The 14,705-nt window shown below is 44.7% G+C and overlaps 1 protein-coding gene across 9 annotated transcripts in view; it reads left to right on the forward strand.

Annotated features, from left to right (window-relative positions):
- The first annotated feature begins 214 nt into the window (after positions 1 to 214).
- Positions 215 to 14,705, forward strand: part of KDM5B (lysine demethylase 5B) — a 73,153-nt gene continuing 58,662 nt past the window's right edge. For 6 of the 9 annotated variants that reach the window (XM_082413067.1, XM_082413068.1, XM_082413070.1 and 3 more), the window contains exon 1: positions 1,452 to 1,780. In XM_082413067.1, coding sequence (XP_082269193.1) covers positions 1,592 to 1,780 — 189 coding nt within the window. In that variant the 5' untranslated portion in view covers positions 1,452 to 1,591. Of the gene's footprint in view, positions 352 to 436; positions 1,781 to 14,705 lie in introns of those variants that run through there. The other 3 variants (XM_082413066.1, XM_082413065.1, XM_082413063.1) reach the window with 3 other exon arrangements.

Genomic DNA, 14,705 nt, shown 5'->3' on the forward strand with positions numbered 1-14,705 from the left:
GGGCTAGGACTCTGTTGACACCTACCTGCGAAGGAGGCCCTGGCAAACAGTCCTTGCATGGGTTTGGCTGCTTTCTGGATAAAAGAGATCTTTTTTAATGTTTAAGTCCTACTTTTCGAGTTCTCTCCCCTTTTCTGGGGCAGGACATTACCTGACGCCCCCCACCATGTGTCAAAATTGTTCTTACCTCTTAAAGTGACTGAACCTCTCTGTGCCTTCATGATCTGCTCTGCAAAATGGGGGTAATAGCAGTGCCTCCCCAGCGGGATGAGAGTGAAGCTTCAAGGAGCGAATTATATACCACTACACACAAGGCATTTACAAGGACGCCTTACACACAGTAAGCATCAGGTAAAGAAGGGCTCTCATTCAGGCTAATCACTCCCAGATTTACATCTCCACTTCTGATCTCTCCCCTTCTGATTTATACGCTAAGCCTGTTGGGTATCTCCAACTGTACCAGACACCTCAGACTCAACATGGCCAGAAGTGGACCCACGAGCTCCCTCCCCAGACTGACTTCTTGTTCCCCAGCGATGCCAGCGGCCGCACCCACTCAGCCATGTACCTACACCCCTGAATCGCGCCTCCCCTATTTGTGACTTTTATGCCCTCCATTTGCATCCCTCTCTCCTAATGAATAGCACCACTGCCTTAATTTAGGCCCCATCATTCCTCATCTGGATTATTTCAAGGCTCCCGCTCTTCTCACATCCAGCTTCGCTGTGTATTGCTCGCAGACCACACTTCCCTGCAACACCCTACCTTCCAATAAGTGGAGTCTCCACCACTTGTTAGCCTAGGAATTTGATCAAATTTCTTGATCAACCTATGCCTCGCTGTCCTTATTTGTAAAATGGAAACGAGTACCTGCCTCGTAGGGTTGCTGTGTATATTAAAGATTAATCATGAAAGCACGTGGCACAGGGCCTAGGAGATGAAGTGCTCAGAGTGTTAGCTTATTATCCCCCTAACTTGTTTTCTCACCTACAGGCTGTTGTCACGTTCAAGCTCTTCCCTCTACCTGGAAAAGCCTCCTCCGTCCCCGACACCCTGCGCCCCTCGGGGTCTGACTAGGTGTCCTTGCACTTCCACCACGGCGCTTCCCACGGGGCGGAACGGGACGGAGCGTCCACCCGTGGGCCCGGCTTCTCCCCCAGACCCGTAACTTCCCGAGGGAGGGAAGGGGCTCTGGCACGTAGTCAGTGGATGCCGGCTGGGCTGGACCATGAGGACGAGCTCCGTCCCCCGGGGGCGGCCCCGCCCGGCCCGGGGGCGGGCGCTCAGCACGGGCTGGGTGGGGGTGGGGTGGGACTCCTTTTCCTCGCCGTGGCGGCGGAGGCGCACGGCGTGGCTGGCGTGGCGCGGCACGGCGTCGTCGGTCGGTGTCGGAGTCGGAGTCGGAGTCTGAGGAGCCGGATCCGAGGCTGAGGAGGAGGAGGAGAAGGAGGAGGAGGAAGAGAAGGAGAAGGAAGAGGAGGAAGAGAAGGAGGAGGAAAAGGAGGAAGAGAAGAAGGAGGATTAGGAGGAAGGCCAAGGAACCGGAGGAGGCCGAGAACCGTCGCTCAGCCGCGTCCGCGGCGCCGCGAGGATGGAGGCCCCTGGCCCGCGCCCCGCGCCGGCCCTCGGCGGCCCCGGCCCGCTGGGCGAGTTCCTGCCGCCGCCCGAGTGCCCGGTCTTTGAGCCCAGCTGGGAGGAGTTCGCCGACCCTTTCGCTTTCATCCACAAGATTCGGCCCATAGCCGAGCAGACCGGGATCTGCAAGGTGCGGCCGCCGCCGGTGAGTCTCGAGTGGGGCTCACGGCCGGCCGGCGGGCGGCTGGGCCTCTGCGCGGGGCGCGGGGGCAGCGGACGGAGCGCGGCCGGGGTTCGGAAGCGGACGGAGAGGCGGCGGCACCACAGGCACCGGGGTCGCGGCCGTGCGCCGGAGCCCGCGGGGCGGAGGGCGGGCTGGCGCGGAGGCCCCCGGGCGTGGGTGCGGCGGGTGCGGGGCGCTGGGGGTGCGGGGTGCGCGCCCCGCGAGTTGTCGCGAGGAGGAAAGTTTTCAATATGGCGGCGGAGCCCCTGGTCCTTTGTGTGGAGGCGGCGGCGGCCCGGGCGGCTTCACCTGGCGCCCCACCCTCCGGCCCCGGACCCCCCGCCCCGGCCCGGACCCCTGGCGGGCCCCCCGGGCCGGGGACTAGGCGGGGCGACGGCGCCAGACGGAGGCACCGCGGGCCGGGACGAGCGGACGTGCCGAGGGGGCGTGAGCGTGGGGTTCGGGGGGCGGCCGCCCAGAGGCTCCCCGGCCCCCGCCCCGAGAGCTGCCCGCGGCGGGCGGTGTCAGCCCCGAAGGCGGAGGCCGCCCTGCGTCCCGCGACCCGCAGCGGAGGCCCCCGCGCAGCTCCCTGCCCGGGTGGGCGTGAGGGTGGGTGTTCCCGAAACGGTCACCAACGGCTGCAACGTCGGCGGAGAAGCCCGGCCGGCCCCTGCCCCCTTTCCTCCCCTCCCCCTCCTCTCCCGTCACTTCCCCTCCCCCTCCCCCAGCCCCCGGCCGCAAGCTCCGCACCCCTGGGCTGTGCCCACCTTTCGGACCGGCCGAGGCGGCCTGAGCAGTTGGATGGGCCGGGACCGTTGGCCGGAGGTTTAACCGCCTTTCCGACAGTTTGCGAAGCTTCTGCCCGCTCCGCCCCCGCTCCCTCGGAGGAAGCCCCCCCTCCCGCCCCTTTCTTTCTTAGGCTTGCTCTTTGTAATGACGTTGGAGTTGAGGGGTTCTGTGCGTAACCGCTCAGCCTGGAGAGCTGTGTCGAGGGAGATCCCGACTGAGTCTGTCTGATCCCAAGTCCCCCCTCCCCCCGAATTGAAACGCGGACTCTATATTGGAGTTTTTCTTGGAGTAGTTTGAAGTGGAGATGAAATACCTGTTTCCGGGAATAACTGGTCAGTTAGGATGGGGGAGATGATTGAGAATAGACGCCTTTCTCTCAAGAAGTAGACAAGGTTGCTTGTCGTTGCTTAAGGGAAGTGCGTGTCGGTTGGAGCGCAGAGGCCTGCAGAAGTTGTGCGGTGATTGGGGCCAGGGTTTTAGTTGTGGAAGAATAGGGCATGGGCAGGTAGCAGCGGAGCTTCGTGTCAAGCGTTAGGGACGGGGACTATGAATAGTCCGCGTTTGCATCCATGGGCGTCTATTCTGGAACTAGGCAACTTGAGTGAGTTCTCGGGAGCCCAAATGTGTGCAGTCGGTTCCTGGGAGTGAGTTGTCCTCCATGTTGGTATTGTGGTGCACTAGGGCTGGGGTAAACCCTTTATCTACTTTCGTACACTATTCCTTTTGTCGGGTTCTTTTCCTAGAAAGATAGTGTTGCTCTGGTTAGGCTTGGCTACTCATTTCCGCATCTTGGCCAGAATATTAATGGTAAGCTCTGCGAAACGTGTTATCTTACTGCCTTTCCCCATTCTGAATGTCAGACAGACGTGATGGCCACCATTTTGTATTGAGAGTGGTACTTACTACAGCCGAGGAGAAGGGTATTAAAGAGGCACAAATAAATAATCCACAAACATAACCAGTGCTCTGTTTTGGAGACCTCCTTTGTGTGGAGGAGGCTTGCTTCCTCCTTTGTTTAACAAACTCCTATGCCAATTGGAAAGAGTTTGGGAGTATTTCTAGTTGATATAACCGCAAAAAGGGAAACCTTTCCAGAAGTTGTAGCTCTTGAAGAAGGGTCTTGTTGGAACAAAGGGATCTTAAGAGATGGAGATGTAAACAGTCTTTGTTTTAGAAACCGTTTTCTTTTAGAAAGCTAACTGTGAACAAGTGGTTTCATATAGTTGAAATAAAGCAACACCAAACCAAGAGATAGGAAATATTTTCCATGGCGATAGCTATATAATGCCCGTGTTTCTAGATGATTTGTGACCACTAAGTTTTTGGAATACAAGTGACTGTATTAAAATGGGGATTGGGTTTATTGGTATTTTATTTCTCGGAGATAAGGGAAAGAATTACAAAGCATTTCTATTTCCTTTTGTCCTTACCTTTGCACCTTTAATTAATGGTACTTAATGTAGCTTCAATTTATAGCTGATTCTTAGTGATGGTCTTAAACTGCTTTGCTACTGAAAACTTGAGGTTCACAGAAATTTGTTTGTGAAAATATAGTAAGATAAATATGGTAAAAGGTAATAAAATCAAGAAGATGTTATTCAGATCCTGAGTTACAAGTTTAAAGAGGGTAGTAAACAAACCTTTTCTCAAATTACATCAAGTATGTGGGATAACTAGGCTTGTTTCCTGGACTTTTTTTTTTTTTTTTTTTTCCAATTTATAGTTAATCTGACTTCTGGTTTGTTACCTTTAGAATGCAAATTTTCATTTCCTCCTTGATGTGCTTAGATTTCTTTTTAAGGACAAATTATATTTTCCGTGTCACTTTGTGGTATTTGGAGATGATTAATTTTAGGGCTGTAACTATTAGGCAAAAAATAGTGGACTGCTCAGTAAATACTTTTCTCAATCTTGAGTTTGATAGGAATATATTTGATGGCTTCAGTAATTTACTCTGTTGCTCTCAAACATGTAACATTTGGCCATAGATAGGCAGATTCCACAAATTTCTTCTCTGGAGGTGTCCAGACGCTAGAGATTTAAGTCAAACCCCAGATGGCACAATAGACACATTTTTCAACTTTAACTTCTTGTGGTTGTTAGTTTGATCCCTTAGGCTTCATAGCCAAAGTGTAAAACTTTCAAATGCTCTAATACAGTCAGTGTCTTAATCCAGTCAGTGTCTTTGATTGAGCCTGTTGGTTCCGCCCTTAGAACATGAAGGAACTTAAATACACTTCTCTTTGTATGGGGGGAGGTGTGAGTGATACAGAGCTCTTTTGCTCTCATTCCAGCCCATCATTCTCCCTAATGTTACGTTTGCTTGACTGTGGCCCAATCCTCTCTGTTGTTTTTCCAGTTTCTTTGGTGTCATGAAATTTTACTCTAGTTGTGATTCCTTGCCACCTTAAACCTTTTAATATTTGGGGGAAAAGCTTATCAATAGAAATATTCTTGAGCAAAGGAAGAACTTATAATTACTTTTTTAAAATAACAGTTTTGTTTAGACATAATATATTTACCGTACAGTTCATCAATTTAAAGTGTGCAATTCAGTAGTTTTTAGTATTTTCATGGAGTTTTACAACCATCATCACAGTCAGTGTTAGGACATGTTTATCACCTGCAAAAGAAACCCTGTACCCAATTGTAACTAGTTTTTAAAGGGAAATTTAGAACTATACCTCTCAAAAGAAGAACTTTATTTTCTCACTTGGTAGGAGGCTGGATTAAGTCCTACAGTTTTAGTTTGAATGTGTCTGCCTTAAAGTAAAAACAAACTTCATTTGTTGTAGTCTTTGAATGGGTGATTAGCTAAATTTGACTTTGCCAGTGGTAGATTGGTCACACTCACAGACATCCATTTAGCTGTAACTCTTAGTGAACTAATCAAAAAGTTAATAATGGACTCTTAGAATGGAATGTGAGTGATATTGCAAATATATGAGACAGCTTAAGGTTTACATCCCCACCCCCACTGGAAAGGTTTCCTTTCCTGTGGTTGTAGGATTTGTTTTTAAACATGCAGTCCAAACCTTTTTTAAAGAGCAGAATGACTAGAGAATTGCCTTTGAAGAATCTTAATAAATGTTCTGATTTAAAGCTGGGGTGTTGAGTTCATTATTGAGAGACACTGATAAGAAAAATTAGAGAAAATGATCAATCCTCAGTTTCATTCTTTGTCTCTAAGGTCCTTAATTTTCTTTATTTCTGATTGATAGATCAGTAGTAAACTCATTTACTTATTTGTTTAGTTTGGGAGACAATAACAAAGTCCAGATGTTTACAGTACTTTAATATAGGCAGACAGAAATCTGCCAGTGAGAGAATTTTCTTTTAGAAAGGCAAAAATATCATTGTGAACTATTCAATTTAAAAAAAAAAACCAAAAAGGAATCTGGTTTATGTGCTGTAAATGGGAGCTTTTTGCAGGCTTTGGTAACCTCTCGTTGTTTTAATTGGGCCACATTAAAGTTTGGTTGTAGAAAAGGATAGAGGGAGACCTCATGCCCCCAAATGAAAGTGCTGATTAATTAGGTTCCTGGATTTAGGTTCTACGAAGCCTACTTGTGTATCTCTTGGCAAAGGCCATCTATGGGTTTAAAAACCAGTTACCTGGAAAGACCTGGCTTTCCTCATTGTACAGTTCTTGCATTGAGCTGGTGGTGTGATTTTTCCTTTCTAAAAGAATTAGATATTCTTTGGAGATTTTGCTGATATACCTGTTTTATGTGTAGAAGATCACTGCAGTCTCAAAAAAATTTTTTTTTAATTATGTGGAATAAATGTTGGGAACTGAAGGACTGACTATACTTTAAGAAATCTCTAAGTTTGGGTCCCTTGAAGAGGAATCATCAGAAGCACACCAGTGTGTCCCTTTGGGGTGAGTGGGTCCGTGCCATATCACTGGGCCACTCATTTACTTTCGATTACTTAAGGTTTGAGAAACTAATAAGTGGATTTTAAAATCTGAGTTGTGAGAAACTTGTCTAAGACATGAGAATTGTATGCAGCTTAACAAGGATTTCTTAAGTATTTATCAACTGCTGTGTCCTAACATGGGATTAAAGAGAAAAATGAGATATTACCTTTGTACACCTAAAAAAAATTCTTCTAAAAATGCTTTTTCTGTCATTAACTATTAGATGAGTTCAGTGGTGACTTTGCTTTTTCAACCTCCAAGTTTATGAAGACTAACGGGGCGAAGCCGACTCTAGGGCAGTGGGACATTTCTGTTTCATAACTAAGATGGAAGAATTTGACTAAATGTATTCTTGTCTTTTTAAATTTTTTTTTAAACATTCAGAATTTTAATTGTAGGCCATTCCTCTTAAAGCATCATTGTCATATGCCTTTAGACATGGCCTAGAGTCATCCCATCTGTTCCTCTGTTTTATTACTTTTAATCATTTAAGTTTTCTTTCTGGACTTAGGACCAGTTACTTTGCTCTGCTAGAGCCTTCATTTCCAGGGTATAAATGACATTTTTTAAATTATGAAAATAATTCAAGCATACACAAAAGTGTAGAGAATATAGTCCCTTTACATATTTTCCTGGATATAAGAGGGCAGAAAGCAGAGCAGCAGTGTTGGAATTGAGAGCAAACTAGTGACCTCAGGTGTAGAGAACAACTTGGCTTAGCTTTTGTCTTATTCAGGGTGAGTGAGATTTGGGCAATTAGGAATGAGGTTTCTAGCCTTTAGTGAGAGATGGCCACTCTTTGCCTAATCAGGATGGGGATTGGATTTCTCAGTCTTTCCAGGGCCTTTGTTGCTTTGTGACACGTTTGTTGGAGCCTGTGTGGGAACCTGACCGCTGTCAGGCCAGCTCCTGGATGCAGAGGCGTGGTGGTCGGAGGTGGTGGTCAGAGGTGGTGCCCGTCGTTCCCTTTCCTGCTCTTGGTCCATTTTCCTGTCTGACGTCATCTCAGCAGCACAGAGCTGGGAGTCAGGAGTGACCAAGAAGTAGAACGAAGTCCCTTTTGGAAAAGGAGTTTGAAGGAAATGAGAGTCAAAGGGTCTAATGAGTGGCTGGTCAGGATGTCATTAGGTTCACTTTCCTGTGAAGATGGTGGTTCGACTTCCAGCCTTGATGATGCAGTTCCTGTTTCAGCAGAATTGCTGATGAACATTTAGATGGCCTCAAATGTTCAAAAGAAGTGATTTAAAAGTCAGGCCATTGAAAAATATTTTCTGTAAATAACCCCTTAAAGTCTAAGCACTCTCCTCCCCAAAATAATAAATAACTTCATTTTTCAGGAACTAAGTTAAACATCACTAGGCAGAATGTGACATAATAAATGGCTTTTTTTTTAAACTTGTTGATTCCATTTCACTTGGAAATGTTATTTTACAACTGATGTAAATTTTAAGAAATATTTTGCAGGGATAAAAGTAAGCTTTATCAAGTGGAGTGTATGTGGATTTTTATTTTTTCTATTATGTAAAAGAAGGAGTCAGTGTTTCTAAATTTTTTTAAATGAGTGGGTAGAATCTTGAATCTAATACCATCACGACCTTGGACAGAGTCATTTTTTTCCAATGTATGCCTTCTTACCTGCTGTAAGGAGATCTGACACTGACTTAGAGCTGTTGTCCAGATTAATTGATGGATTGCAAGGAGCTTAAATTCCAGAGCTTTTATTTGCTCGCTGCTAAGAAGGGTCTGGGGACAGATTTAGAGAGACGAGGGTTAGTGCCAAATACATAACCCTCATTTCTCCTACAGCGAAGGGATTTTTAAAAGTGAAACTTGAAAAGTCAAAAGCCCAACATCAGAACTAGAATATACAAAATGTAAATTCTTCTGTTGGTTTAGATGAAGCTTTTCTGTACCTGGATTTTTTTTAAATTAGTTGAAATAAAAAATGTTTTTCAGGTAGAGCTGTTGTAAATTATTACAGAAAATTTGCAGTGTATGTGTGTTATACAGGCAGGAGTTTGTATTTGGTAAGCTTTGTGTTAAGAAGTGTTTAAGATTATTTAATTTCCCCTAGTGTGGGAGGGCTGTGATGCTGTGGAAGCCCTGCAGCATTATATCTTGTCTAACATAATTTAAATAGTCCCAGTTCTTGCCTGAAGGGTTAGTAGATTGAGTCTTTAATAAGTTACTTGTAAAGTGGGGAGAAAAGTAGAAGAGGTGTCAGGGAAAAGGTTTATTTTGGTCTTCAGGACAGAGCCCAATTATATTTTATTCTTTTACTAACAAGTAGGCAGACTTTTTTTTTTAAAATAAAGCTAATTAGAGCTTCTATATGATCATACAAATTTGGATTCACCATGTTTTTTTGTTCAAATATGTTATGGGATCTCATAACATTGCTTCTTAGGTGGACCCATATATATTGTATTTCTACTAGTGTGGCTTTTTTGTTTTTGTCTTGAATCAAGCAATTCACTCAATACGGTTTTCTACATGTGTTAAAACACTGTCTAGTGGTGTACAAAGTTTTAAAATCTTTAAATGTTGAAAGCGTTTTCGTTTAGTTGCGAGCACGTAGCTAGGCTGAGCTTCTCTTCCCAGCTATGTTCCTTGTGTGGCCCTAGGCAGATTTTTGTGCATTCCTACATTAATTCTTGCCACCTCACAGCTTGATCAAATTGTAGTGTTAGAAAACTGAGTTTAAACCTGAGTGGGTTTTCAGCAGTTGGCTGGAGCTTTTGTTAAGCATGCGTTCCTATGAGGCATACAGATACCTGAACATGGCTGTCTACTCCACTGCTAACTCCAGAGACAAAGAACAAATCCTGTCAAAACCACATAATTTCAAGGTCTTTAAGGCAAGATCCTCCCAATTTTCTGTGCGGTTATACCAACTCATCATTTGGTGATATTTAAACCAGATGGGAATATGTCATCCTTGCCAGGCTTTAACTTGGACGGGGAGAGTGAGGCTCTCTTAGGATTTGTACTCTGGTGTCTTTTTATTTGTGGGATGGGGTGAGGCCATGAAGATGAGCAAGGTCTAGAAAGAGAATTTGGGGACTGTAACCTCCATTTTGTAAAATTCCAGGTATTCCAAGCTTTTTCCTCTCGCAGAGAGGCTCTTATCCAATATTTTGGACAAATTGAGAACAGCCACCAGATTTTCCAGTGGAAGGCTGGCTTTGGGGATTTGTGTAGGGTGTGGGTTTGGGGTTTTTAAAGGTTTTTATTTTTTAAATTAATCAATTAATTAATTTACTTTTGGCTGTGTTGGGTCTTCGTTTCTGTGCGAGGGCTTTCTCTAGTTGCCACTCTTCGTTGCGGTGCGCGGGCCTCTCCTGTTGCGGAGCACAGGCTCTAGACGCGCAGGCTCAGTAGTTGTGGCTCACAGGCCTAGTCGCTCCGCGGCATATGGGATCCTCCCAGACCAGGGCTCGAACCCGTGTCCCCTGCAGACCCTCAACCACTGCGCCACCAGGGAAGCTCTGGTTTGGGGTTTTTAAAGATTGTACTTAATAGCAGCCCATTCTTCTGGGTTCCTTTCTATAAGTACTTTCTTTTCCACTGCTAACCTTGTGGCTTTTCCTGTCTTCCAAGTGTAAAATACATCCTTGACTTATGTTAATAGATAATTGCTCATCAGATTTTTTTTGAGGGGAACAGGGTTTAAAACTTGATTTAGGATCCAAGGTAATTTGTTTTTGGCGGTTGGTATTAGCTAGCTAGGACATGACAACTTGCAGAGAATAGGAATTTCATGGAAAAATCGTGGAGCAGGAATCCAAACATTTGGCTTCTGGTGTGTGTTCCATTATCTTCATGTTATCCTTGAGCTTCCAGCCTTGAGGTTGGATTTTCAAGGTTTTATTCCATTAACTTGCCTTTTTTTGTTTGTTTTAATAAATTTATTTATTTATTTATTTTTGGCTGCCTTGTGCTGTGCGCGGGCCTTCTCTGGTTGCGGCGAGCGGGGCTACTCTTACGTGTGCGGGCTTCTCATTTTGGTGGCTTCTCTTGTTGCGGAGCACGGGCTCTAGGTGCGTGGGCTTCAGTAGTTGTGGCATGTGGGCTCAGTAGTTGTGGCTCACGGGCTCTAGAGCGCAGGCTCAGTAGTTGTGGCACACAGGCTTAGTTGCTCTGTGGCATGTGGTATCTTTCCAGACCAGGGCTCGAACCTGTGCCCACTGCATTGGCAGGCGGATTCCTAACCACTGCGCCACCAGGGAAGCCCTAACCTGCCTTTTAAAATGAGGATAATTCTGGCCCTGCTTTACATGATGAGGCATAAAGAGGTAAGTAAACAGGCTCAAGGTCACCGCTACTAAGTGGAGGAGCCCGATATGAGCCCACACAGTACTCTTAACCATTATTTATAGTGCCTATATCTACATGAAATTGGGGTTACACGAGACGGCAGATGGAAAATTATGAATCTTTTTATTCTTTTTTTTTAAGTTGAAGTGTAGTTGATTTACAATATTGTGTTAGTTTCAGGTGTACAGCAGAGTAGTTCAGTTATATATATACTTTTTCAGATAACTTTCTGTTATAGGTTATTACAAGGTATTGAATATTGCTCCCTGTGTTATGCAATAAATCCTTGTTGCTTATCTATTCTATGTATAGTAGTTTGTATCTGTTGATCCCATACTCCTAATTTATCCCTCCCCATCCCTCCCTTTCCCCCTTGGTACCCCTAAGTTTGTTTTCTATGTCTGTGAGTCTGTTTCTGTGTTGTACATAGATTCATTGCTGTAATCTTTTAGATTCCACATATAAGTGATATCATATGATATTTGTCTTTGATTTACTTCACTCAATATGATAATTTCTAGGTCCATCCATGTTGCTGCAAATGGCATCATTTCGTTCTTTTTTATGGCTGCGTAATAATCCATTGTATATATGTACCACATCTTTATCCATTTATCTGTTGATGGACACTTAGGTTGCTTCCATGTCTTGGCTGTTGTAAATAGTGCTGCTATGAACATTGGGGTGCATGTAGCTTTTCAAAGTGTGGTTTTCTCCAGATACAGGCCCAGGAGTGGGATTGCTGGATCCTGTGGTAACTCTGTTTTTGGTTTTTAAGGAACCTCCATACTGTTCTCCATAGTGGCTGCACCAATTTACATTCCCACCAACAGTGTAGGAGGGTTCCCTTTTCCCTTTTGTTAACTTAGTTCTTGCTGCTAAGGTAGGATTTTATTTTCCCCCCTGTGCTGTGCGGCTTGCGGGATCTTAGTTTCCTGACCAGGGACTGAACTGAACCCGGGCCCACGGCATTGAAAGCACTGAGTCCTAACCACTGGACTGCCAGCGATTTCCAAGGACAATTTTATAGAAAAGGAAGCTGGGCTGAGAGGTGTTAAATGACTTGTCTAAGGTGACACAGCTTTTAAAGGACAAATTGGGGAATTCCAAACTGGCTTTTTACTTCCAAGTTCAGTGTTCTTCTTTCTAATACGCGGTGGCCAGTGGCTCCTTTCATAGATCCCAGAAATTAGCTGGGCTTTTTGGGAAGGAGAGTGTGCTCTTCCTTTGCTTCTTTCTGGTTATCCTAACGCACTGCAGGAAAATCAGAACTAGAAAGCTGCCCATATGTGATACCAAAGTACAGTACCATTTTGTTTTGTCTGTTATAGTTGTCTGTAAAATGTAATTATAAAATTTTAAGTAAACCGTGTGCCCTTATTTTTTAACTTATCAATGTGTATGAGCTTGGCCATTCCATATACTTTTGGTTGGTTGGCTCATTTGTGTGGAAACTCCTGGCTCATCAATTTCGGTGACCGCTTAGCTTCAATTGGAAGAATATGGAAGAAGCTCCTCTGGCCATTGGAAAGCTCAGCTAGGTTTGAGAACTACTAGTTTAGGTAATTCCCTGATGAGGTTTAGGCAGCTGTTAATATAAGGAATTTTCTTTTTTTTAAATTTTTTTTTTAAAATTATTTATTTATTTATTTTTGGCTGTGTTGGGTCTTCGTTTCTGTGCGAGGGCTTTCTCTAGTTGTGGCGAGCTGGGGCCACTCTTCATCGCGGTGCGCGGGCCTCTCACTATCGCGGCCTCTCTTGTTGCGGAGCACAGGCTCCAGACGCGCAGGCTCAGGAGTTGTGGCTCACGGGCCCAGTTGCTCTGCGGCATGTGGGATCTTCCCAGACCTGGGTTCGAACCCGTGTCCCCTACATTGGCAGGTAGATTCTCAACCACTGCGCCACCAGGGAAGCCAATATAAGGAATTTTCTTACCTGTTGACTTTGAATTAGTAGAAATTCTCAGCACCACTACAAGAAACTAAGGAATCCTTTCTGTCAGCACTGGTGAATGAAGAAATGGATTGGGTCCTTGGGGTTGGTTATGGGTTGAATTCAGTACATTTATTGATATGTCAGTAAGTGCCAGGAATTGTGTTAAGGTTCTGCAGTTTACAACTTTGACTTAAAGGAACTCATAGTCTGCTGGTGAGAAAGATCAGTAATTAGATTATATAGTAGGATGTGTGCAAGTAATGGAAATTGTATATAGAATGGTTGAAGATATTAGGGTTGGGGGGATATGGAGGTGGGTGGAGTATGGGGAGAGGGGGCTGCCTGGGGGGTATCTGGGAAGGCATTGGGTTAGGCCAGGGTTAGGGAGGAATAGGAGTGTAGAATGAGAATGAGGATCATGAGAACTCTCAGAAACACCAGCATTTAAGGAATAAAGAGGATCTAGTTGGTGGCCGCAGGAAATGTGCTGGGAAGCCAAGGAGAGAAAAAGCTGGTTTGTTGAGCCTGTATTTCAGACTTACATGACTTCTTGGTGACGATTTTCTTAAGTCTCAACTGTAGACACAGCTGTAAAATCCTCTATTTAAAATCTGGGAAAGTAGATAATAGAAGAGTTTTTATAGTGTGTCCCATTGATAGCAGGCAGCCATTCAAATGAGGACCAGTTTTATCAGGCTGGAACTTCCTCATATTTTAGGTTAAAGTGGGTCATCTTTTAAATCAAATTATTATTATTTTTGGCCGTGCCGCATGGCTTGCAGGATCTTAGTTCCCCCACCAGGGATCGAACCTGGGCCCTGGCAGCGAATGTGCTGAGTCCTAACTACTGGACCTCCAGGGGATTCCCCAAATTGATGGTTAAATGTGGCAATAAATGTGAAAGAAATAAGATAGTGCTCTCTCTAAAACAATAACACTGAGATACATTATAAATTTATTTTAAGAGTTTTGGACATGAGATTTATTTATCTACTATCCTAAACTGAGCTTGCCTGTGTAATTGTACACCCTTTTATCTTTCATACAGGAGATCTAGCCTTGAAGCATGGTCAGAATTAGAGTATACTGAATAGACTATCAGGTTGTACTTGTGTAAATATTAGATGATCGGCAGTGGGATAAACAGAGCAGCTTCCTAGCAATTCCAGTTCAGGTTCGAGCTTCAGTCTTTTACTTCAGATACGGCTATTAGGGATCACATGTGTTGTAAAATTATTTCCACTTTTATTGCTAGACGTATAGTTAATATGTCTTAATTGCAGCAGGACTGAAGAGCTGTTAAACATTTGCTTTTAGTGAAATGTGTGGCTTACTATTTGCTCTTTTTTTTGTTTGTTTTTTTAGTGCAGTTGCAAATGTTTCTTGAGATGGAACATCAAACAAAACAAAGATTTACCCTTTAGTACTTCTCTGAGGCTCAGGCTGATTTTTAGTGTCACTACTGTCCCTTTCCTGACTTTGATTTTGAATCTCCAGGAGTGACCACCAGTTTGTAAAGTACTAAAGGTGTAGAGCAGCAAGTGTTTACAGATCTAATGAGGCCTTAAAGTTAGGGTGTGGGATGTTTAACTTTCCATGCCCTTGGTGCCCAGGTAGGTTTGGGTGTTGCTGAGTGAAGGTTGAGGGGGCAGAGTTCAACCTCGTTCCTAAACCCCTTCCCCGACAAATCATTTTTTTAAAAAATATTTATTTATTTATTTTTGGCTGCATTGGGTCTTCGTTGCTGTGCGCGGGCTTTCTCTAGTCATGGCGAGCAGGGGCTACTCTTTGTTGCAGTGCGCAGGCTTCTCGTTGCGGTGGCTTCTCTTGTTGTGGGGCACGGGCTCTAGGCATGTAGCCTTCAGTAGCTGTGGCATGTGGGCTCAGTAGTTGTGGCTCATGGGCTCTAGAGCGCAGGTTCAGTAGTTGTGGCGCACGGGCTTA

The sequence above is a fragment of the Balaenoptera physalus genome (genome assembly GCF_965194825.1).
Source record: "Balaenoptera physalus genome assembly, chromosome: 1".
Taxonomy (NCBI): Eukaryota; Metazoa; Chordata; class Mammalia; order Artiodactyla; family Balaenopteridae; genus Balaenoptera; species Balaenoptera physalus.